This window comes from Notolepis coatsorum (assembly GCF_963971535.1).
Source record: "Notolepis coatsorum genome assembly, chromosome: 9".
Classification (NCBI taxonomy): Eukaryota; Metazoa; Chordata; class Actinopteri; order Aulopiformes; family Paralepididae; genus Notolepis; species Notolepis coatsorum.
The window spans coordinates 75232993-75257551 of record NC_140173.1 but is presented as its reverse complement, the minus strand read 5'-3'; the positions used below and the strand labels follow the sequence as shown (position 1 = coordinate 75257551).

Genomic DNA, 24559 nt, shown 5'->3' with positions numbered 1-24559 from the left:
AACATGATGAAAAACGGGAGCAAAAAGAGAGATTTGCATACAACTGCAACACTCATCATTAAGGCTGCACGATTAATCGAAAAATAATCGCGATCTCGATTCATAGACCTATGCAATCTAATTTCAAAATGATGATGATTTGTTTATAATAAAAAATAATGTTAACTTTTTTTTATTTTTACTTTTTACTTAACTTTTTTAAATGATGAGGATTCTGACTTGAGCTATTTTGTATGTTACAAGAGACTTTTAAGTTTAAGTCAAGCACTTTCATATAGTTATGTTTAAGTTTAAGTCAAGCACTTTCATATGTTATGTTTAAGTTTAAGTCAAGCACTTTCATATAGTTATGTTTAAGTTTAAGTCAAGCACTTTCATATGTTATGTTTAAGTTTAAGTCAAGCACTTTCATATAGTTATGTTTAAGTTTAAGTCAAGCACTTTCATATAGTTATGTTTAAGTTTAAGTCAAGCACTTTGATAGTTATGTTGTCTGTTAAATGCAATAAATAAATGAGTGCAATAAACCTATGGAACCCATTCTAGTGTCCCCCTGTTCCAGCCCCCCCCCCCCCCCCCGCTATGGGGAGCTGCTGGGGATGGAATTTTTTACTCTATTTTGCAATGACAGCAGATCATTAGCCATTGCACTTTATTGTCTTGTCTCGTTATATCACTGTTTTGTCCTGTTTTGCACACATTTTTATCCGTGAAAAAAGTATATGCACTGCACTGTAAATGCCGTATCACGTGTTTTTTTTTGTAAACGTAATTAAAAGTCTAAACCTAAATCTGAATCTGAATCTGAATCTAGTGGTTGGCTGGTTCCCCCGAGTTTGCATGGAAAAGGGTACATCTGCATTTTATTATGATGCTCATGGAATGAACTGCAACAAGAGAGGCAAACCAATGCATGTGTGTGTGTTCCTGTGTGTCGCCCCATCTTACATGTGTGTGTCGCTGCGTGACAAATAAAGACTTGTTAAAAATACATTTAATTAAATATGAAAACAGCTTTTCCTAAAAACAACCTACAGGGGACTTGTAGTAGAGCAGCTCTCCGTCTTTCAGGACAAACCAACGTCTTTTCCAGGTCTTCTTCCAGGTCTTTACCATCTTCAGCAGGTAGCCCGACTTCTCCATGGGCTCCTGGAACACACGGGTTATGATGGCGATCATTACTCTGCAGACTATAGCATGGAATCACTTGCAACTCTGAGCTAGAATTCAGTTCCCTTGTCTCCCTTGGACGTTTTAGATTTTTGATCAATGGCCGTCTACTGTCGACCTGTAGTTGTTTAACTTGATTCTGTTCTATTGCACGATGCTGCTACTACTGTATTTATATTTTCCTTCAGATGTATAACTTTTCTTAGTATTCTATTTTATTATTATTATAATAATAAACTCTGCGTCATTGAAAATGAGGGTCCTGCTCCATTGACTCCCGAGTTTAAATAAAGTACACATAAATACAAAACTACAGGCTATTGACCATATTCACACAGTGGCCATTTTGCTCTTATTTCATGCTCAGGTTGGGATTCCTTTCCACCCTGTTCCCACCCAAGGTGGTCAACAGATGGTGAGGTGAAGGAGTGTGGGAAGCTGCCCCCTGGGGGCTGAGATGCGTTGTGACGATCTTATTACAGCCCCGTAAAATAAAAGCCTTCCCACCAGATTGTTATCAACTGAGCTGAACTTTTTTTATTATATACGTTTTTACAGTTTTCCTGCATTTTCATCATTTTAACCCTCAAAACAAATGGTAAAATATTTCTCTTCGGCTTTGAACCACACTCTTCGATGTGTTCCGCGTCGATAAGAGACCCTTACACTCTTGCCGTTGTCGGCGGCGGAGGAGCAGGTCTTGGGGAGCTTCTGCTCCGGTTCGGAACACTCCGTGTCGGTGGAGTAGGCGTCTGGAGGGATGGCGTAGTCGCTCTCTGACGTCATCGATGACATGGACACAGCTGGGGGAGAGGGGTAAGAGAGAGAGGATATTAACGAACACGGTACTTCATAAGTATGACACTCGGTGGACAAAGGGGCCTAACTACACACTCTGTAGACTACATCATGTTTTAAGAGTGGGTGGCCCGAGTGGGAATCAAACCCCTAGCCCCGGTGATGCTGGTGGCACGCTTAACTCCGCCTGGCTTGAGTCGTTGCAGGGACAGTTGTCTTGTTCAGAGTACAGAAGACGTTGCATTGTCTAAAATATATATAAAACAATGCTTTGTGTTTTTGCGCATATCCAAATTGCACCAAGAAAATGTTGAGTGGATGAAAACACTCATCCGTACACTCAAGGCCAGATTAAGAATTCAGAGGCCTCTGGGCCAGACTCTTGTGGAGGCCCCCACACACACACGTGCACGCACGCACAGTGGCGTTTTTATATGTAAAACATTGGTGGGGCAGCCACTAACCAAGGCTACATACCAGGCAAACTACAGTAATCTAAATGACAGTAATCGTTGTTCGCAAATTTCGCACCACATATCAGGCATAGGCTACAGGTAAGCCTGCATCGTTAGTCGTGAAGGCAAATTAATCTGTCCATGCTGAATTAAACCCTCTATTTTCCTCAGACTTTCCTTTTTTGGATTTATCCATGGTTAGCTTACTGGGGGGTCGGAAACTCAAGATTAGCCACTTGCAGACGGCAGGGAGAGGCGCGGTGTGACGTATTGTATATTTTAGTTGATGAAATATTTTTGTTGACTAAATATTTTTGTTGATGAAATATTTTTTCATTTCAGTGTCACAGTATGACATCGATCTCCAAAATAATAAAACAACGAAAAAAAAAGTGAAAAAAAAGGTTATATTATAATATCAACTGGGTCATGACTGATTATTATAACATATCTTAGATTTATTTCCCCATCACAAATTATTTTGTGAACATCAGAAAACATGTCGCCAGCCGCAAATAGTGGAATGGATAAACAGAAGAAGGGTAAAAATTGTATTGCACTATCACAGGATCTTAGCATGTCTTTTACCATGCTTTTTGTAAACTTTATGTATATTATACCTGTTATGTCTTATTCTTATTACTTGTATTATTGCACAAATGTCTTATTCTTATTACTTGTATTATTGCACAATCGCTGCGGGCATGACCACCCGCATTTCACTGTATGCTTGTATGCCGTGACAAATAAAACTCTTGACTTGTCTTGACTTGAACACAAAGGCCTATCTCTGTAGGAATAATGTTATCAGACACTTATTATAACAGTCTGATCCTGTCAGTGGCAAAAGAAGCTCTTTCAGTGGATGTACTTTGACGTGCATGTTTGCCCTGATTACATTGCAGACTGTTTTGAAGCAATCTCCCTCAATACTGGACCAATTATAAAGTTCTTCCCTATTATTCATTTATAACCACAAATATAGGGTACAGGTTTAAGAAAATACTGGAATTCCCCTTCAATCCTTTTACACAAAACCAACCTACAGTATAATGTAGACAAATGTTATGGTACAAATAAGTTATTAAAGTATAAGTTATTAATATAAAAGTATTTTTTCACTCAGTAGTACTAATTTGTATATTTTGTACCCAGTCTAATCACCTGTACATTGTATATTGTTGTTGCACTTTACTGTTACATTTGCCAAACTTATTTTCGTTGTACTGTACTTGTGCTGTATAATGACAATACATTTTAATCTCAATTGTGTGTGTGTGTTGTTGATGGATGAGTGTAGACGTCTACATACATCATGTGCATCAAGAGATGAAACCGTATGAGGTGTCTGTGTTTATCCATGTGTGTCTCTCTCTCTCCAAGAAATCCTCTTGTCAGGGTGGAAAACTCCTCTGAAAACAGCATTCAGGCCACGTCACACTAAAGCTCTCCACTGAAACAAATTCTAATGAAACTCTGTTAGACTGGGTGACAGCTCCTCTGAACGGATGCTGGAGGGGGGGGGGTTACTGGTTGTGTATCCTACCTCTCTTGAGGGATCGCGAGCTGCCAGGGCTGCCGTCTTTGCGGGAGCTGGAGCCGGAGGTGTGGGAGGAGCTACAGAAGGAGCCCTCCTCCTCCCCTGAACTAGAAGACTCCTCGGAGCTGGACGACTCCTCTGAGAACGGGCTGCTGCTCAGCAGAGTGGCTTTCTACAGGAGGGGGTCATAGACACACTGTCAGAGCACGTACAAAAAAAACACACTGATTATACACATACCTTGCATGCACAAACACACACAAACACACACATACACACACACATGCACGCAATGCAATTAATAGTCTTTAACTGGGTTGGCTGTTATGGTCAAACTACATCTGAATCTGAATACTAAGTAACAGACAAACCACACACACACACACACACACACACACACACACACACACACACACACACACACACACACACACACACACACACACACACACACACACACACACACACACACACACACACACACACACACACACACACACACACACACACACACACACACACACACACACACACACACACACACACACACACACACTTCGGCATGTGCAAGCCCATATACAAGCAAGGTACAGAAGTAGGCCTACGCACTAACACCCACAGCACACACACACCCACACACCTACAGTGTCCACTCACAAACCCCATACATGTGTGTACACACATGCAAAAAAAGTGTGTGTGCCTTTTACCCCCCAAGGACTTACCCCCTTCAGAGTGGTGTAAACAGGTGTAGTCATGTTTTTATAGATGAGGGACGTGTAGAGTACAAATGCAGGGTAGGAGGACTGGAGGGAGGGGTCTGAAACATAAATGATAGCTCAATTAATCAAGGACACACCTTTTTATCTAAAACCGGGCCAATGGTACAACAGCATTAATAATGAGTTACTTCCTACTTGTTACCAAGTCGGCTAAATTGAGGAGAAGACCTAGCTGTCATGTCCTGTGAGAGTATGACACACGCTCAATTAAAACTTGAGCATTTCCATTCGATTTGGTAGGTAACACTCCACCAGCACAATCTGAGCATGTGTCGTACCCGCATCTCCCAATGGGTGCCTTAGCCTCCAATATATTAGCCTTGCTTTTTACCTTTGCTAGCAGGGTCTGTACAGGAGGACTCAGACAGCCGGATCCCAGACTTGGCCACAGCATAGATACGACTCTCCTAATGAGAAAATACACCAGAGACCAACAGACATCAACAACACATCAGCAGGGTTGGGAATTAACCAAATGTTGCACTGTGGCAGATAACCAGCCACCAGCCAAGTTACCGTAATTTTCGGACTATAAGCCGCGCCTTTCCCCCCCATTTTTCGACCCTGCGGCTTATATAACGGTACGGCTAATCTATGGATTTTTACAGCTAACGGCCACTAGGGGACCTCCTAAATCTATGGATTTTACAGGTTACAGTCCACCACCTTTAACTCTCACTCGCTCTTCTCTCACAGGCACACAGCTGCTGCAAGTTAATAAATGGGAGCTTCCTCAAACAGCCATCTCTTTCCCGACAATCCCCTCTGTGCACGAACCCTTACATATGGTAATTAAACATTAAAACACCTGCGGCTTATAGTCCAGTGCGGCTTATATATGTACACATCATTAAATTTAGCGGCTTATATTCAGGTGCGGCTTATAGTGCGAAAATTACGGTATTTTCTATTTTGTGGCTGGTAAAATAGTGAAAGTATAGTGATAAAATCAGCCCTCTGACTCTGTGTACATGAGCCATCAAAGTATGATGAAAGTGTGAGTAGTGCTCGCTGTCCTCACCCAGGAAGGGAACCTGTGTAGAGGAGGAGTGGGAGGCTTGTTCCCTGGCAGTGAAGTGCCAGAGTCTGGGCTCTCCAGGATGTCCTCTGCACCAGGGACAGGAATGGCTGGCGAGGTGAACGAAGAATTCGGCACTTGTGTGTCTCTGCCCGTCTCCATGCCGACCTCCTGCTCCTGATCCAGGTCGGTCTCCTGCGGCCGGAGCGGGCGGAGCATGCTGAGGGCGTTGCGTGTGCGTCCGTGGGTCATCTCTGTGCTGATTGGCGGCTGGCTGAGGTGCTTCTTAGCCAGGGCCACGCTCATCACCCCAAAGCCCACGGGGGTCCTCAGCCGGGGCTGCTTGGGGGAGGCAGGGGTGTCCCTAGGGTCCTGGGGTGGGTTGGGGCGTTTGGGGGTGAGGGCTGGTGTGAGGATGGGGCTCGGGGTGTTAGGTTCACTGGAGGAGGAGGAAGAGTCTAGTCTCTGGGACTGGAAGCGCTTGTTGAGGTCATCTGAGGTACAGTCCTCCAGCTTTGTCCCACGGACCTCCTCTTTGGCCCCTCCAAGCCCTCCCTCAGTGGACCCTGTGAGACTGAAGCGAGGGCGCTCGGTACGCTGCATGTCATCATCAAACAGAGAGCTGCTGTCGTCAGAGGCAGTCAGGTAGGTCTCACTGCCGGGGCGACTGTATTGGAGCGCGCACACACCTCCACCCTCACAAACCCCGCCTCCCTCGCCCTCAGACGCAGCGCTGGAGAGCACGGACGACACACAGCGAGACTCGGGCCCACAGCCACCCTCACTAGCGCTCTCACCCACGCTGCTGTCGTCCAAGGTAATGTCTGGTAGTGTGGGCTTGTATGGTCTCTGGACATCGCTCTCTAGCCCTGAAGAGACGGGTGACTGTTTGCTGGTCTTATCTGGAGAATCCAGCAGCACAGAGACATATTCAGCAGGCTTCAAAGATGTCTGAGCTTGCACATCTTTATTGTGAAGTAATGTTTAAACGTGTTGCTTCATACCTCGCAAAAATCATTGCATATCCAACACATGCTCTCAAGATATCGTAAAATGTACACACTTATGGCATTTACAAAAAAAAGTTATAAATGCCATAATTCTGAAACATATTTCTGTGTGATTTCCGAACAAATCCATTGGTATATATATATATATTGTACACTATAGGTAATGTACCTATAATGCTCTCTTATGATGAGCAATACAGTGACAGTAACCTGAAGACATAGCCTGAGAACAGACAGATAGCTCCAGGGGTCTTACCGGGTTTGTCGTCCCCCTCAGTCTCTCCTTCGGGCTGGCTGCTGAGGGTCCTCTGGGAGGGCTCTGGGCCAGTCAGGACCTGAGGGCTCTTCCCCCTCACCTGGAAACAGCCGAAGGTCAGGCTGCTCAGACGCTGGGCCTCCCCAGGCCTGGGCAGCAGAGCAACTCCAGCCCCGCGCCTCTGCTCCAGGGCTGGGTTGGAAAGACACACACATGCACACAGATGGATATCAGAGGATATTATGAACATATGAACATATGTATGAATGCATGGGGGGGGGATGGGGAGCGCTGCTCTTAGATCGTACCCGTGCCAGACCACCTGGCAAGGCATTGTTCTTGGGAGTTCTTAATGCAACAACCCAAACCACATGGGCATATGGGTCCGCTTTTTACTCAAGATCTAAATGCAGAGATCTCCAGGCACAAGACTTTAACGGGACAGAAATTACTTCTCTAAGGTGAGCAAATGAGGGAAAATGTCCGACTGACATGAACTCATTCCGCTGCAATCACGGTTAACGCGCCAACCGTTCAGCGCCAATCACGAGAAAAATCAGGTTTTAATTGTTATTTCTTTTATTAGCTATATCCATTCATTTCTCATCCATCCAGCCTGATGTTATCATTGGGAATGGGTCTGAGCTCGCAAAAGGGCAAATACCGCCGCCTATATTGCACTCTATTAGAAATGGTGTAGTTTCTTTTCTGGGCCGATCTGAGCCGTGCGGGCAGGGTTTAAATACTCAGGCGAGGCAGGCCTTTACAACGATGGCATGGCACACTAACCCCGCCCGCCCGTTCATGTGTAACGCTCGGTAATGTCGGGGACAGGATCGCTGTGGATAACTGGAATGGCAATCAGATAATTGGATTCTTTTTTTTGCATTACATCAGAGACAAGGTAAGAACACTATATATAAAATATTGCGTTGATCTGATATTTCTTTCTCCCACGATCAAAGCTATCTGTGTGGACCGTGTTGTGCTTTCTACACAACACGGGGGGGGGGGGGGGGGGGGGGGGGGGCGCTACGAGGGCCATTTCATGTATGCGCGAGGAGATATAATAATGATAATCTAGCGTTGATTTCAGGAAGATTCGATAATCAGGCGAAAAATTACAACGTGATAAGTGTATTCCACTAAAGCGCTATTATCGTATCTTTTCCTGGGATTACTAAGAATCACCAAAACTATACTCGTATTCAAAACGGTATAAAACGGAAATTTAAGGATGCATCTGTTTTGTGCATGTTGACTGGACGCAACTCACTGACAATGAACGGGTGTATTAGACCCATAGCTATAATATAAGATATATTTTAAGCACTCGCAAATGTCGCAGTCTCCCCATTGATTAAAGCGATGGCGCTCTAGCGCCCTCTGGCCCCCCGACCCCATGGCGCTGATTGAGTTAACATTAAGGTGCATTCCGCTCCCTCAAGCCTCGGAAATGTCCAGTCAGTCAGAAACAAGCCTGACGAGTTGCAGACAAACACAAACCATCTACACAAATACAGAGATGCTGCATCATGGCGACATGAAAGACTCAGATCTGACTACTTGTTTGTCTCTTTCTGCCCTTTTTTATCACCATCTACCATCTACAGCAGGGCTATTCAACTAAATTGTTCAGGGGGCCACATTGTCAGAAACCCAAGGGGCCAGGGGCCGGACTGCCACGGCGCCTCCCCGTGCTATGAATATATGTACACTTGACACAACACGCAACCACATTTTCACAACTTTTATTTAACTACATTGCAAAAGTAGTATACTTTTCAAAAAAAGTGCTTCATTTATGTGCCACATCTGCAACATCTTCTGCAACATCTCCTCTTCAACATTTCAATATAAAAATAAAATAAAAAACAAAACAAGTGCATGATGTGCATCTGAACATTCTAACATCAACACTTGAACAAAAAAACACATTATAGTGCAGCTGAGCTTATGAAAAAGTGCTTCATGTCTGTGCAACAACAGCAAATCACAGCATCTTATTAGCACTTATTGTCCACTCTTAACTCTCAAACATCAGGGGGGGTGGGGGGCAGACAGGCCTAGCCTACATACACACATCTAATGAGAGAGATTGCACTTCTTTGACTGGGCAATGGCAGAGAAAGAGGGTTCATAGGAAGTGAGGGCTACCCGCAAACAGTGATGCAAATGCTCATTTGTCAAGGAGGCACGGTTGCTTTTATTTTTTTAAGATTTATTTTTTTGGCGTTTTATCGCTTTATTTCTACTGGGCAGTCCAGTAGGGAGAGACAGAGGAGGAATGGGAGACAGAGTGGGGGGAAGACATTCGGGAAATAACGACGGGTTCGGGAATCGAACCCGGGTCACCCGTGTCGCGGCTGAGCGCGCTATGTGGTTCGCCACTGGGGCGCCCCTCGGTTGCTTGTTTTAAGAGAAACTGGATTCACAGGTGTATGTTGAACCAAACATTGTTAGCACAGATATTGCCAGCGTTTTTATTTTGGGGAATGTGTTGACATGAATACACTTTATCCAAAATGTTGTGGTGGATTCATTCTCAAGTGCCTGCTTCAGAGCAGATGATGCTTGCATGTCAATTATTTCAAGTTGCAGGAGACCTTCATCAATGTGAAGTGATGCAAGGAACTCTTGTCCTTTTGTGGAAATAGCAGCTACATTGGCAAATGGGTTGCTCACAAAATGCATCAATTCTCTGGGCATGTCAAATTCATCAAATCGACTTGCAAAGTTTTCCCTCAATTTATCAATGAAATCTGTCATTAATTGAGTGGCTTTTGGCTCAATTGTGCGTGTGAATGTTGACATGAAAAGAACAAAGTAAATTTTTTTTTTTTTTTTTAATTATCATGTAATCTTTTGCGGGCCGGTCAGAATCATCACAGGCCGCCAGTTGAATAGCCCTGATCTACAGAGTGACACAAAGACTCCATGCTGCTGACGCCATCTACAGAGTGACACAAAGACTCCAGTCCCTTTCCTCAGATGCCCCATGCTTGTTACTGGCAGATTTGAATCATTGTAAACTGAACAAATACATGACCCTCTACCAGTACATCACCTGCCCAACTAGGATAAATAAGACACTGGGCTTGTGTTAAGGGCCATGCTAGGCTTCTCCTAGGCCTCCTCTTTATTATTATTTTTTTTTATAATTTTTTTGGCATTTTTATTGCTTTATTGGACAGACCTGGCAGCAAGGAAGGATGGGAGAAGATATGGGGAGGAGACATGCGGCAAAGGTCGCCGGGTCCGGGAGTCGAACCCGAGACGACCGCGTTGCACTGCAGCGCAGTTACGTGGTCCGCCACCCCTTACTCCTAGGCCTCCTCTGACCACAGCACCATCTATCTCACCCCTGTATATACTGTAGGCCAACGCTTAATAGAGAGAAGGTGAAGACAAGAGAAGTCAGGGTTTGGAATGAAGGTGCTGTTGTTAAACTACAGGGATGTTTTGATTGTACACATTGGTCAGGACTCCGCCACAGATATCTAAGCCCTCACAGACACTGTTTGTAGTTATATTGCATTCTGTGAAGATACTATTGTTAAGAAGCATGTTGAAGTGTATCTTAATGCTGTGGATTACTAAATCCCTGACAAATTCGCTTGATAGAAAACAGAGGGTGACGAGTCGGAAAGAAGAGAGGCAAGGATAGAGGTAAGAAATCAAGAGAGACAAGTTACAATATTAAAACAAGCTAGAGGACAATTTTAATAGCAACAACTTGATGGCAGCGTGAGACGGAATGAGGAAGATGACAGGACAGCAAAAACAAGTCAGGTTGGCATTGCAGGCATAGCAATAATGACCTAGCTGATGCACTTAATCATTTTTATTTAAGATTTGACATCCATGACTTTGCAGATCGCTGCTGGCGGAACAAAACCTCGTAACTAATTTTTTTTTTATCAACTCAGTAGATCATCCTCCATGTGTGTGTGGTTTTACAAAGTCTACACAATGGGAAAGCATTTACCTGTTAAGCCTTAACGTCCCCCTATAGGGGGACCCTGCTTTTCTTTATCATAAATCGATCAATAGAGACCATATTAGATCCCCAATTATCATATCATGGGGTATCAATGGAAAGCCGCACTCATTGGCTACAACCCTGTGCAAAGATTTTCGAGATCGCCAAATGATTGACGGAGCTAGAGCCCCGGGAGTCGGGGGTGGTAATGTGTACTTTTGCGTACTTTGGGGCACGCCTCACATATCGGCATGTAACTCGAGAACCGCTGAACGGATTTTGTCACCTGAAAGGGCAATCGACAGGCAACAAATAGGGCTTTAATTATATCTATATATTGTATTAAAATAAATGCACACCCGAGCCACTAGAGGTCGGCAAAGAATTGTCCACATGTGGGCCCTTGGATGTTAAGAGGTCAATGTTTTTAAATATTATTTTTTGTAGCCAAGAGTAAAGACCATAACCCTATCAAAAACAGTAGTCAAAGTGTATATTTTCATTTTTACCAATGTTTTATATGTTTTATCGGAAATACAAATGTATCGGAAAATGCTAATTATCGTAAAAACCGCAAGAAATTACTAAATCCAGATTCAACACTGCCATTGGAAAGAGGAGCATTTTCCCTATCCATAGATGTATGATTTGGCCATAATAAGGTCAAGGTCAAGTTCAAGGTCAAATATGAATTTATAATTAAAGTCGATTATCATTAATTACTGTATCTACAAATCCTTCTGTTTAATCATCTTCCTGCGGTTCATTTGCTTAGATTTTCGGTACACATGATCTCAATAAGGTGGTGAATGAGCTCAGTGAGCATTTTCTCGTGCCCCGCAGATTTAACATGATCAAAGATGCAAAAATCATAAATCATAATTCATATTCTCCTTTTCTTCATTACAATTTACTCAGCCTAGTAACAGACACAATATTTCTGACACTGGAAATACATACCCCCAGGTCCCTAGATGTTCCTAGATACCAAGAACATGCAAATTGACCTTGCAGAAGTGGAGCAATCTTCCATTTACTTAGGCATGTACCTTTAGGCGAAAACGGTCTACAGATTAACAACCAATCATCTGTCTAAACCTCGTAACTCTATTCGCCCTCAAATCTGTGTTCGTTTTTTTCATCTGCTGAAAAGTTGGGTTTTTGGAGTTACGAGGTTTCGTTCCGCCAGCAGCAAGATGAACTAACTTCAGAAGATTTGAGAAAAATATTTCTGAAAGATAAAAAAATAAAAGTCCAGGGCCAGATTGTATCACAGGGAGACTGCTTAGGTGTTGTTCAGAACAGCTCTGTGAGGTGTTCTGTTATATATATTTAGCATGTCTCTGGAGCAGCCGAGCGTTCCTAGGTTATGGAAGGAGTCCACTGTTGTGGCTAAAAGCAGAGCCCCTCAGGAGCTAAATGACTTCAGACGTTGGCGGTGACGTCATTGGTCATGAAGTCATTTGAAAGGCTAGTAAAGAAGGAACTGTTGTAAATGGTGGGAGAGGCTCCCCGTGCAGTTTGCCTCCAGAGCAGGGACTGGGATGGATGAAGGCCTCAGTCACATCACTCAACTTCCATTACTCAAGGCATTCTTTTGGGCTTGTGTTGTTTTTTTTATCTCGTGCCCCTGACAAGTCTGGTGATTCACACAACAACACCAAAGAAAGACTGTTCATGCTAAACAAATGGCACGCTGCTTTGGATATTCCTCAAATTCCCTGACTATAAATATTCATGTGACAACAATGTTGTGGCATTAACTTCACTAGGGCTAAGAAACAACAGCCAGTAGTATAGTAACTGTGTGTTGTACAGAGCAGGGATTGGGGTGGAAGACGCCTCAGTCACATTACTCAATGTCCATTACTCAATGCATTCTTTTGGGCTTGTGTTTTCTTTTTTATCGTGTGCCCCTGACTGCCAGTCAAGTTTTACATCTGGTACAATAAAAATATAACTGAACTGCACTGAACTGAATACACACAAACATGCTCTGACACAATCATACATACACACACAAACACGCATACACACAAACATGCTCTGACACAAACATACATACACACAAACACGCATACACACATACATACATACATACATACATACACACACACACACATATACATACATACATACATACATACATACATACACACACATATACACACATACATACATACATACACACACACATATACATACATATATACATACATACATACATACATACATACATACATACATACATACATACATACATACATACATACATACATACATACATACATATATACATACATACACACACACATGCATACACACATACATACACACATACACACATACTGTATATACACATACATACACACATACATACTGTATATACACATACATACATACACACATACATACTGTATATACACATACATACTACATACATACTACATACATACATACATACATACATACATACATACATACATACATACATACATACATACATACATACATACACACATACATACAGGGGGGGGGGGGCAGAGAACACTATTATTATCTTTTTATTAATATGGTTTTATTATTATCCTAATAATAATAACGCTAACGCGCGCTCGCATGGATTGGGGGCCCACAAATAGATTATTTCATGGGGCCCAGAATCTCCAGCTACACCCCTGCATACATACATACATACATACATACATACATACATACATACATACATACATACATACATACATACATACATACATACATACATACATACACACACACACACACACACACACACACACACACACATACATACATACACACACACACACACACACACACACACACACATACATACATACATACATACATACATACATACATACATACATACATACATACATACATACATACATACATACATACATACATACATACATACATACATACATACATACTGTTGTGAAGGGCCAGATTAAACTGAATATATATATGTATCGTTTGATATACTTTGTATATTATTTATATATATACACGGAATATCCCTTTACCTGCGTACAGACCAGAGTAATATTCGCTCTCCTATTGGACAGCGCCCCCAGGCGCCAACGCGCAAGCCCCCAACGGCAAGTTCAAAGACAACTGCAGGCATGTCAGAACATGCCCAGAGTCTGCGTAGTAATACGAGACAAGGACTGAGGTTGGGACTAGATATTCACTTAAGTATAAAGACGGCGCAGGTGTAAACAGCAGTAGTTCATGCAGTACCTTACCCACCTTCACCACGAGTCAACGTGCAGTGAAGTGAGCAACCTTGCGTCTAAATAGAGCATTGAGAACCGCGTGCGAATAGAATGTTAAAGTGTCAGAGTTTAATGAAGTAACGTTGAGTTCGACTTAATCTAATGTGAAGTCAATAGTCGATCATTTATTGTATATCGTGCGGCCACAGTTGTTCCGTGTGTAGCATTACCCATCGGTTCGTTGTGTCTTTAGCTAGTGCACTTATCCAGGCTGTGTGGCCTAAATACGTCGCCCACACCCGAGGAGTCCTAGGCGAGAACCGTTGGACATGTACACAGGAGAATCGGCGCCGGCGATTGCAGAACCATTCCTGGTTGGATTATATTGATTTGGGACGTGACTACCGGAGAAGAGCACCGTTGATTTCCACTATCGTTTGGGATTTAACCTCGTGAGGATTACCACTCGGGCCTGCCTCGTGGACGGGGGCTGGCTAGCTGTCGTCAATGCTGTCGAGCATCTTGGATTACAACTATTGCTTTTGTCTGCTGATCAAGGGAGTACAAGCACCGACTCCTGTACCTGGAGTCTCTTTATTCCCCGTTGACTCAGACGGAGTACCCGAACATTCCTCTACCCTCCAGGCCTTACAACCCGGAGGGAACCCATTGTCTCCAGTTGGTACCGGTGTTGCCCTATATAATTGCTACTGTACAACAGGTGGCGTCAGCTTGGACCCATCATAGGATTCCTGCTATTCTTAGTGACTTATGCTCTTGACTGACTTTACGTATATTCTTCGCCATACAAGCGCGACCCTAATTCTCATTCTGTAACCTGACGTTGCCTAATAATAATAAATTACCCTCCAATAGTATTTCTGTGTCAATGCCGTGTTCTTGTGGGTGTTCACCATCTATATTTGATGTACTGTTTGGCCAGTAATTAAAGTACATAAATAGCAGTGGTTTAATCTATCACAATCTTTAATACAGTCAGGGTTTTGTAACCCCTCAGTTACAATTGGTCCTTTGAGCCGGATGGTATCAGTGTAATATTTAATATAATATTAATATTAACCATGGCCAGCGGTGAACACTCCCCAAGCGGCTCTCCAAAGCTAGAACGCCCGCAGCGCAAACGTCAGCCACCTCCATATCTGGAGGAATTCGCTTTCGTTCTACCCCCTAGCTTATCTAAACAGACGTTAAATACGGATAAAGCGGATAGTCAAAGCATGTCCAATCCTATCGATTTGGCGACCCTGCCAGTAGAGACCCCAGTGGGTTCAAACGAAACTGACTCAGCTCACGGGGGGGACCAGATGGGACATGACATGACTATACCTCCAGACAGCGTCACCGGGATAGACCCCGGAGCGCTCCAGGATAAAGAAAGCGCTCCAGGGATAGAACCCGACACACAACCAAGAGAAGAGAACCGCGCCCAGGAGATAGACCTCGGAGCGCGCCAGGAGAACAGATCTCCAACAAGCCCTGTCAGCACCCGATCACCTCCGTCAGTGTCATCCCCCAGCGAGGCGGACCAGATACTGGCGCAAGCCTTGATCGCCACACTGACAGCCTCCACCGAACGCGACCGGCTTCAAGCAAAGACGCTTAGTGAGCGCGAACACTCCGCCACGGAAAGAGAGCGCCTCCACGCGCAACTCCAAGCGCAAGCCCTTAGTGAGCGCGAACACTCTGCCGTGGAACGAGAGCGCCTCCGGGCGCAACAATTAAGTGAACGCGAACACTCTGCCATGGAACGAGAGCGCCTCCAGGCTCAACAGATGAGCGAGCGCGAACAACGAGAGCGCCTCCAGGCGCAACAATTAAGCGAGCGCGAACACTCTGCAGCGGAACGAGAGCGCCTTCACACGCAACTCCAAGCGCAAGCCCTTAGTGAGCGCGAACACTCTGCAACTGAACGAGAGCGCTTCCAGGCGCAGCAAAGGAGTGAGGACGACCGCATAAGACTGGAGGAGAGGCGCCTTCAGACGGAAGAGAACATCGAACGAGACCGCGCCAATGCACAGTGCGACGCCGCCAATGCCCAGCGCGAAGCAGAGCGCGAGCGGCTGCAGGCGCAGATGATAGAACAATTGATTGCCAGGGCGACACCCCCTCTCTCCGCACGGAGCTCCCGGAGATCATCACGACAAGGGTCTAGGGCACCTTCCCCTACCCGACAAAGCGACCCGGGACCCGGCCAACAGGAGGAACCTGTCTACGTCTCCGACCCCTCTCCCCGACCGGTCCATACGAGACCCAGCCACCGGGAAGAACCGGCCTACGTCGCCGAGAGACTGACTAGAAGACTCCAGGACCTAGAAGAGGAAGAGGAAGAGGAGGAATGTCAAGCCCACCAGCAGCAACGTACTCTGGACCAGGAGGCCCAGTACAGCCCCGACTTCAGCCCCGAGTCACTGCACTACAAACCCCCGACTCAACTCACGGGTGAGTTTGACGTACAGTCAGCACCGAGGAACAGCACCTGGGGACCCGGCCTCTGGTACCCACCAAGTACTAACTCACGACCACACGTACGGGGAGACTCGCCCAGGAGGCCTCTTCCCCTACGCTCACCAATGTGCCAGCCATCCATGGCATCGTACCTTGGCACACAGACGTTCCCAGACTTTACACGCGAGGACAGAGCACAGTACACGGAATTACGCATGTGTTTGGAGACTATGATGTCCGACGTCCCCGACGAGTCGTACAATATGCCATCCTCCTCAAGCATCTCAAGGTGCCCAGAGCGCATAACATAGCGCTGGCATATTCCAACTCAAGCACCCCATACTCCGCGGCTCTAGTGGCCCTCGACCAGCGTTATGGACGCATATGGGATTATGTGATCCAAGAAATACGGGATATCGACCGCCTCCCCCCAGCCAAAGACAATAGAGCACTGGATGACCTCTCTATCAAGGTACAATCCCTAGTAGGGATGCTGGGGTCCCAAAAGGAGAAGGGGAGATATGAACTGTATGCAAATTCTAATGTGGAGCAAATACTGGAGAAGCTCCCTCCAGCCCGCCAAGAGCGTTTTCGGCGGCAGAGAGACCACCGTGATCCCGACGGCCCCGAGCCATCCCTCCTAGACCTGGCCGCTTTCCTCGCAAGGGAAGTTAGCAGCCTACGACTGGACACATTCGTGTGGAGTGGATCTAGCCCAAGAGATGGACCTCGGAGGTCCAACGATAACCGCCGGTCAGTGACCGTTATGCACCAGGCCGAGTCAGTGCCGCAACACAAGAACCACAGCACCCCCCCGACCAAGGGGAAGTGGAAGATTGTATGCCAGTACTGTGAAAAGGAACATTGGCTGTCTCAATGTGACACTTTCAAGAAGCTGACCGCTGACGAGGTGAGTCAGTGGATCAAAGCCAACCGCCGCTGCTTCCGCTGCGCGCGCAGCCATATGGCAGCTGAGTGCCGTTTAAAGAAGAAATGCAGCAAGTGCGACGGCGCCCACTTGGAGGTCCTACACGACAGCAACAAGAAGAAACCCGTACCCCCAAGCAGCTCGAGAGTGAACGTCATGTACATAGACCCTGCGAAGAGCGGGAGCTCCCGAGTGCTCTTGAAGGTGGTCCGAGTGATATTAAGCTACGAGGACAAGGTCATGGACACTTACGCCGTCCTAGACGATGGGTCAGAAAAGACTCTCCTCCTCGCATCCGCCGCAGCCCGGCTGGGTCTGCGGGGGAGCGAAGAAACAATGACAATCCGTACTGTTACAAAGGATCAGATTAAACCGAATATATATATTTATTGATTGATATATATTGCATAGTATTTGTATATCGTTTGATATCCTTGTACATATACACGGAATATCCCTTTAGCCTATTACAGACCATAATATTTCATTCTCCTATTGGACAGCGGTCCACAGGCGCCGGGGCCGTGCCTCCAGAGTCAGGTTCAAAGCCACCGTCAAGACATGTCTGTACATGCCCGGCCTTGCCCAGGGATACGAGACAGAAATGAGGTTGGCACTAGATTGTTCGCCGTGCATATAAATATGGCGCAGGTGAATACAGAAGTAGAGTTACCCAATAAGTTGAAGCCTCACCCACGATACTCCGTGCGGTGAAGTATGGCCTGTTTGGCCCCAAAATAGAGCATTGAGGCCGCGTGCGAATTAATAACTGAATTGTCAGAGTTTGGCGCTATACCGTCGAGTGCGACATATTTCTATTAAGTCAGTAATAGTCTATTTGTGTATAGTGTATCGTGCGGCTAAAGTTCTACAGTGACCAGCATCACCAACGCTTCCTCGTACCAGCTAGAGTGCTTATCCAGGCTGGGCTGCTTTCATGGCGCTTTCACCCGAGGAGACCTAGACGAGAACCGTGTGGACATGTACACTGGATTAATCTACCCGACGACTACATAGCCCTTTGCGGCTGGATTATATTTGTTTTGGTCCTGTGATTTATGGAGCGGAGAATCGCCGACGCCTACACGTGTGGGATTTACCCTGTAAGGAGCCACGTCGAGTCTGCGCCTCAGAGAGCCTGAGGCCGGCTAGCTTTCTTCACTGTGGAGCTACAGTCTACGGAGAACAGCTGTATTCGTCTGTGGATCAAGAGACTATTGCACCGTCTCCTGTACTTGGAGTCTCCTTAGTCATCGTTGACCAGACTCTCTACTACCGACAGATCCTCTACCCCTGCTGGCTTACAACCGGGGGGACCCTTCCAGTATCTCCCGCTATATATTACTAGTGTACCATAGATATAATTCCCTAAGATTCAGGTTGTATAATTACCTCCTGCGTAACCAGAGAATGGACATTCCTTATTGATTTGCCTACGCACATTCCTTTGCCTTATAAGCGCATCCAAAGTAAAATACAGAGAAGTATATTATGTACCTTTTGCTGCAATAAATACTTGATTACACCTTTGTGTGGAACCGATTCATTGTGGGAAGTGTTCATCATATTTATATATCATGTACTGTATGGCCAGTAATTAAAGTACATAAAGCGGTAGTGGTTTAATGATACCATACTTATCAATACAGTCAGGGAATTGTACCCCTCAGTTACACGTACCATTAGAAGAGACCTGAAGACCATAAAGGGTGAAAATGTCTCCTTCACGATAGCAGCGGTCGGGCAGCCCGAGAAGCAGTATAGCATCACTAACGCCTTCACCAGCCACGACATAGGCCTGTCACAGTACACCTACCCCATCCCAAAGCTGATGGAAAAATACGTGCACCTACGTAAACTACCTATACCGCTCATCGACGACGCCACCCCGACCCTGCTCATAGGATCCGACCACGCACACCTCATCGTCCCAACGGACCGGGTCCACATCGGGCCCAGAGGCTGTCCAGCAGCGGTCGAGACCCGCCTGGGTTGGACACTACAAGGCCCCCTCTCCGGGTCTTCCAACCGACCGACAGCCACTCGCTGCCTCCACTCAAGGATAAACGAAGAAGACACCACCCTCTAACAGCACGTCGAGAGGCTATGGACATTAGACGCGATGCCCTTTAAGAATGAAAAGAAACTTGTTCGCTCAAAGGAAGACACTTATGCCATAACCCTCCTCGAGCAGAGGACAAAGAGAGTCGAGGTCAATGGAGTGATGAGATACGCAACTCCACTCTTGAGGCGAGAGGGTATGCCCACCCTCCACGCCTCAAAAGAAGCGACAGAACGATATCTACTGAACACCAAGCGGCGTCTAGCCAAAGACCCCACTCAAGCCACTGTGTACCGCGCTGAGATCGACAAGCTGATCACAGCGGGACACATAAAGAAAATTGACATTCAAGAGGCCGACCAGACGATCGAATCATGGTACGTGCCCCACCACAAGGTCCACCACAACGGCAAGGATCGCATTGTATTCAACTGCAGCTACCAGATCGGAGTACAGAATCTGAATAAAGAACTCTTGCCCGGCCCAACACTCGGCCCCTCTCTACTCGGCGTACTACTACGTTTCCGCCAAGACAAGGTGGCCATCAAAGGGATGTTCCTGCAGGTGCGACTAGTGGAGGAGGACAAGCCCTTGCTGCGGTTCCTATGGAGAGAGAGGATCAAAGATGAGCAACCATCCATCTACCAATGGGAGGTCCTACCCTTCGGAACCACATGCAGCCCATGCTGTGCTACGTTCGCACTGCAAAACATGTGACAGAAGACCCTGAAGCTGACGAGGAGGTCAGACAAAGTGTAGAGAGGAGTTTCTACGTGGACAACTGTCTGCAAAGCGTCTCGACGCCAGAAGAAGCCGAAGCCCTCCTACTCAAGCTCCGCGCCTCACTGATCAAAGGCGGCTTTGATCTCCGGCAGTGGGCCAGCAGTGACCCTCAAGTACTTCGCAGCCTCTCCCCAGAGACAAAGGCAGCAAGCAGCGAGACCTGGATGGCGACCATCCCAGGTGAAGCACAAGAAATGACATTAGGCCTAGTCTGGCGCTTCAAAACAGACTCGCTACATTACAAATACACACCCCTGACCACGGAGCAGGGAAGGTCGACCCCTCTACCGACCACCAGACGGAGCGTATACAGAACACTCGCAAGGCAATACGACCCGCTGGGGTGTATCCTACCTTACACCACCCGGGCAAAAATGATTGTACGAGAGCTGTGGGACAAGGAACAGGGCTGGGACGACCCCATACCCGACCACCTCGCTTCCACCTGGAGAGAGTGGGAGAGAGAACTCAACTCGCTCCAAAATGTGAACATACGCCGAAGCTACTTCCCACCCACAGTGCGGCTGGAGACGTGCCAGATGGACCTGCACGTCTTCAGCGACGCCTCAGAAGTGGCCTACGGCTCGTTGGCTTACTTGCGGGCCCGAGAGGAGGGAGGAGAAATACACACAGCCTTCATCCTGGCTCGCTCAAGGATAGCCCCCCGCAAGCAACAATTGATCCCGCGTCTAGAGCTCTGCGCAGCTCTGGTAGGCGCGCAACTCGCCACGTTAATCCAACGTGAACTCACCATCCCGGTGCAAAGAACAATCTTGTGGTCAGACTCCATGACCGTACTCACATGGATCCAGTCCGATTCTTGTAGATACAAGGTCTTCGTGGGAGTCAGAATCACAGAGATCCAAGACCTAGTGGGATCAGCGTGCTGGAGGTACGTGGACACGAAACAGAACCCAGCAGATGTCATCACACGGGGGATGTCCCTAGATGACCTCACACGTCACAATATCTACAGTGACGGTCCTGAGTTCCTCAAGCTCCAGGAGGAAGAGTGGCCTACCCCCAACCCTCGGGAGGCTAGTCAAGAGGAGGCAGAGATCAAGAAATCTATGTTCTGTGGGTTGACGCACACCCCAGTCCCCACTGACCCTAACATAGACGACTGCCTCACCTTTGAGAGTGCGCAGCTAAAGACATTCCTGTGGCACCACCCTGAGGTTCCCCCCACTACCGACATTAACGCAGCTAACTACGAAGAGGCAGAACTCCTTCTGCTACAGCGAGCCCAAAGAGACTCGTTCCCCGACGAGCTAGATTGCCTGCAGGGAACAAAGCCAGTCCCGTCAGACAGCAGACTGCTCCACTTGGCCCCCGAGCGCGACGCCCATGGCCTCATCAGGGTGGGTGGTCGTCTGAGACGGGCCCCGGACTTAACGGATGACGTCAAGTTTCCTATAGTCCTCAACAGCCGACACAAAGTCACTGAGCTCATCATAAAGAAATACGACGAGGATGTGCACCACGCTGGGGCAGAGAGAGTCTTCGCTGAGATCCGACGTCGCTATTGGATACTGAACGGAAGAGAAGCAGTACGTCGCTTCCAGCGGACTCGACCAGACTGTCGCCAGTGGCGAGCACAGCCCAGTATACCCAGGATGGCCGACCTGCCTCACCGCTACACCCGACCCGTGGCGAGGCTGATGGAGTTGCCGAGGCTCCCTGACTCCCTTGATGACGATCATGACCCACTGACTTTGTAGATTGCCCTACTCCCCACAACAGACATTGAGCAGTTGACTGGACTATTAATCTATCTTCCTTTTAACTAATTAGGTGCGGACTAATTAGGAGGCGGCTGTTGTGAAGGGCCAGATTAAACTGAATATATATGTATCGTTTGATATACTTTGTATATTATTTATATATATACACGGAATATCCCTTTACCTGCGTACAGACCAGAGTAATATTCGCTCTCCTATTGGACAGCGCCCCCAGGCGCCAACGCGCAAGCCCCCAACGGCAAGTTCAAAGACAACTGCAGGCATGTCAGAACATGCCCAGAGTCTGCGTAGTAATACGAGACAAGGACTGAGGTTGGGACTAGATATTCACTTAAGTATAAATACGGCGCAGGTGTAAACAGCAGTAGTTCATGCAGTACCTTACCCACCTTCACCACGAGTCAACGTGCAGTGAAGTGAGCAACCTTGCATCTAAATAGAGCATTGAGAACCGCGTGCGAATAGAATGTTAAAGTGTCAGAGTTTAATGAAGTAACGTTGAGTTCGACTTAATCTAATGTGAAGTCAATAGTCGATCATTTATTGTATATCGTGCGGCCACAGTTCTTCCGTGTGTAGCATTACCCATCGGTTCGTCGTGTCTTTAGCTAGTGCACTTATCCAGGCTGTGTGGCCTAAATACGTCGCCCACACCCGAGGAGTCCTAGGCGAGAACCGTTGGACATGTACACAGGAGAATCGGCGCCGGCGATTGCAGAACCATTCCTGGTTGGATTATATTGATTTGGGACGTGACTACCGGAGAAGAGCACCGTTGATTTCCACTATCGTTTGGGATTTAACCTTGTGAGGATTACCACTCGGGCCTGCCTCGTGGACGGGGGCTGGCTAGCTGTCGTCAATGCTGTCGAGCATCTTGGATTACAACTATTGCTTTTGTCTGCTGATCAAGGGAGTACAAGCACCGACTCCTGTACCTGGAGTCTCTTTATTCCCTGTTGACTCAGACGGAGTACCCGAACATTCCTCTACCCTCCAGGCCTTACAACCCGGAGGGAACCCATTGTCTCCAGTTGGTACCGGTGTTGCCCTATATAATTGCTACTGTACAACAGGTGGCGTCAGCTTGGACCCATCATAGGATTCCTGCTATTCTTAGTGACTTATGCTCTTGACTGACTTTACGTATATTCTTCGCCATACAAGCGCGACCCTAATTCTCATTCTGTAACCTGACGTTGCCTAATAATAATAAATTACCCTCCAATAGTATTTCTGTGTCAATGCCGTGTTCTTGTGGGTGTTCACCATCTATATTTGATGTACTGTTTGGCCAGTAATTAAAGTACATAACTAGCAGTGGTTTAAGGCCAGACACTGCAGGTGAATAGTCAAATATACTTTTTTTGTTGATTTTGAGATTTTGTTATATTTTGCTTCCTAAACATGTCTTAACATGACAATAAAACGTCAATAACACACATTTAGTTGTTTATTTTACATCATTTTGCCTTATTGCATCCATAAATGTGCACATATTTAATGGGGAAGTGCCTCATTTGCATATATAAACATACATTTCAGAAAACTTGCAATATATTTTTTCTTAGTTTATATGTACATAACAAATTGGGAAAGTTTCATAGTGATATCTATTCAAATATTTTTTGCCTATTAGGGGGTACTACACTGTACTACACTGTTTGTAGCCTGTGTGTAGTTCTGTTCAGTTCAATAACATCATTATTATTATTATTATTATTCAGTTATCAGGCATGTGTTTAGGTTGTCTATTACTAATATCGCATTCATACCCTGATTTATATCACATTTTATTCCTAAAAACATGGCGAAATATGGAATTTTACCATAAAAATGGACTGAATGGAGTATTTTCTGATTTATGGAGTGATAAAAAGAGATATCCAAAATCCCCTCTGTAATAACCTTTGGCTCTAATATGTCAACAAAATGAAACTATAATTTTGAAAATGGCTTTATCCAATGTTCAGATTTCTGTCTTGGAATTATATGCAAATTAGTGCAAATTTAAGTAGATCATGCCTCATTTGCATATTTAAACATACAATTTCAGAAAACTTGTAATACAAAAAAGTCTTGTCTTAATATAAGTAATCAACTGGGGAAGTTTCATTGTGATATCTATTAGTTAATTTTTTTACCCTATTCACCTGCAGTGTCTCCCCTTAATCTATCACAATATTTAATACAGTCAGGGTTTTGTAACCCCTCAGTTACACATACATACATACATACATACATACATACATACATACATACATACATACATACATACATACATACATACATACATACATACATACATACATACATACATACATA

The 24559-nt window shown here is 45.8% G+C and overlaps 1 protein-coding gene across 1 annotated transcript in view; it reads right to left on the bottom strand.

The window, feature by feature from the left end:
* Positions 1-24559, bottom strand: part of plekhh2 (pleckstrin homology domain containing, family H (with MyTH4 domain) member 2) — a 110982-nt gene that overhangs the window by 21922 nt on the left and 64501 nt on the right. Inside the window, exons 7-13 of the mRNA XM_084321634.1 lie at positions 7030-7221; positions 5767-6665; positions 5077-5152; positions 4689-4783; positions 3970-4135; positions 1837-1973; positions 1036-1149 (exon numbers count right to left, since the gene is read on the bottom strand). Coding sequence (XP_084177760.1) covers positions 1036-1149; positions 1837-1973; positions 3970-4135; positions 4689-4783; positions 5077-5152; positions 5767-6665; positions 7030-7221 — 1679 coding nt within the window. The remainder of the gene's footprint in view (positions 1-1035; positions 1150-1836; positions 1974-3969; positions 4136-4688; positions 4784-5076; positions 5153-5766; positions 6666-7029; positions 7222-24559) is intronic.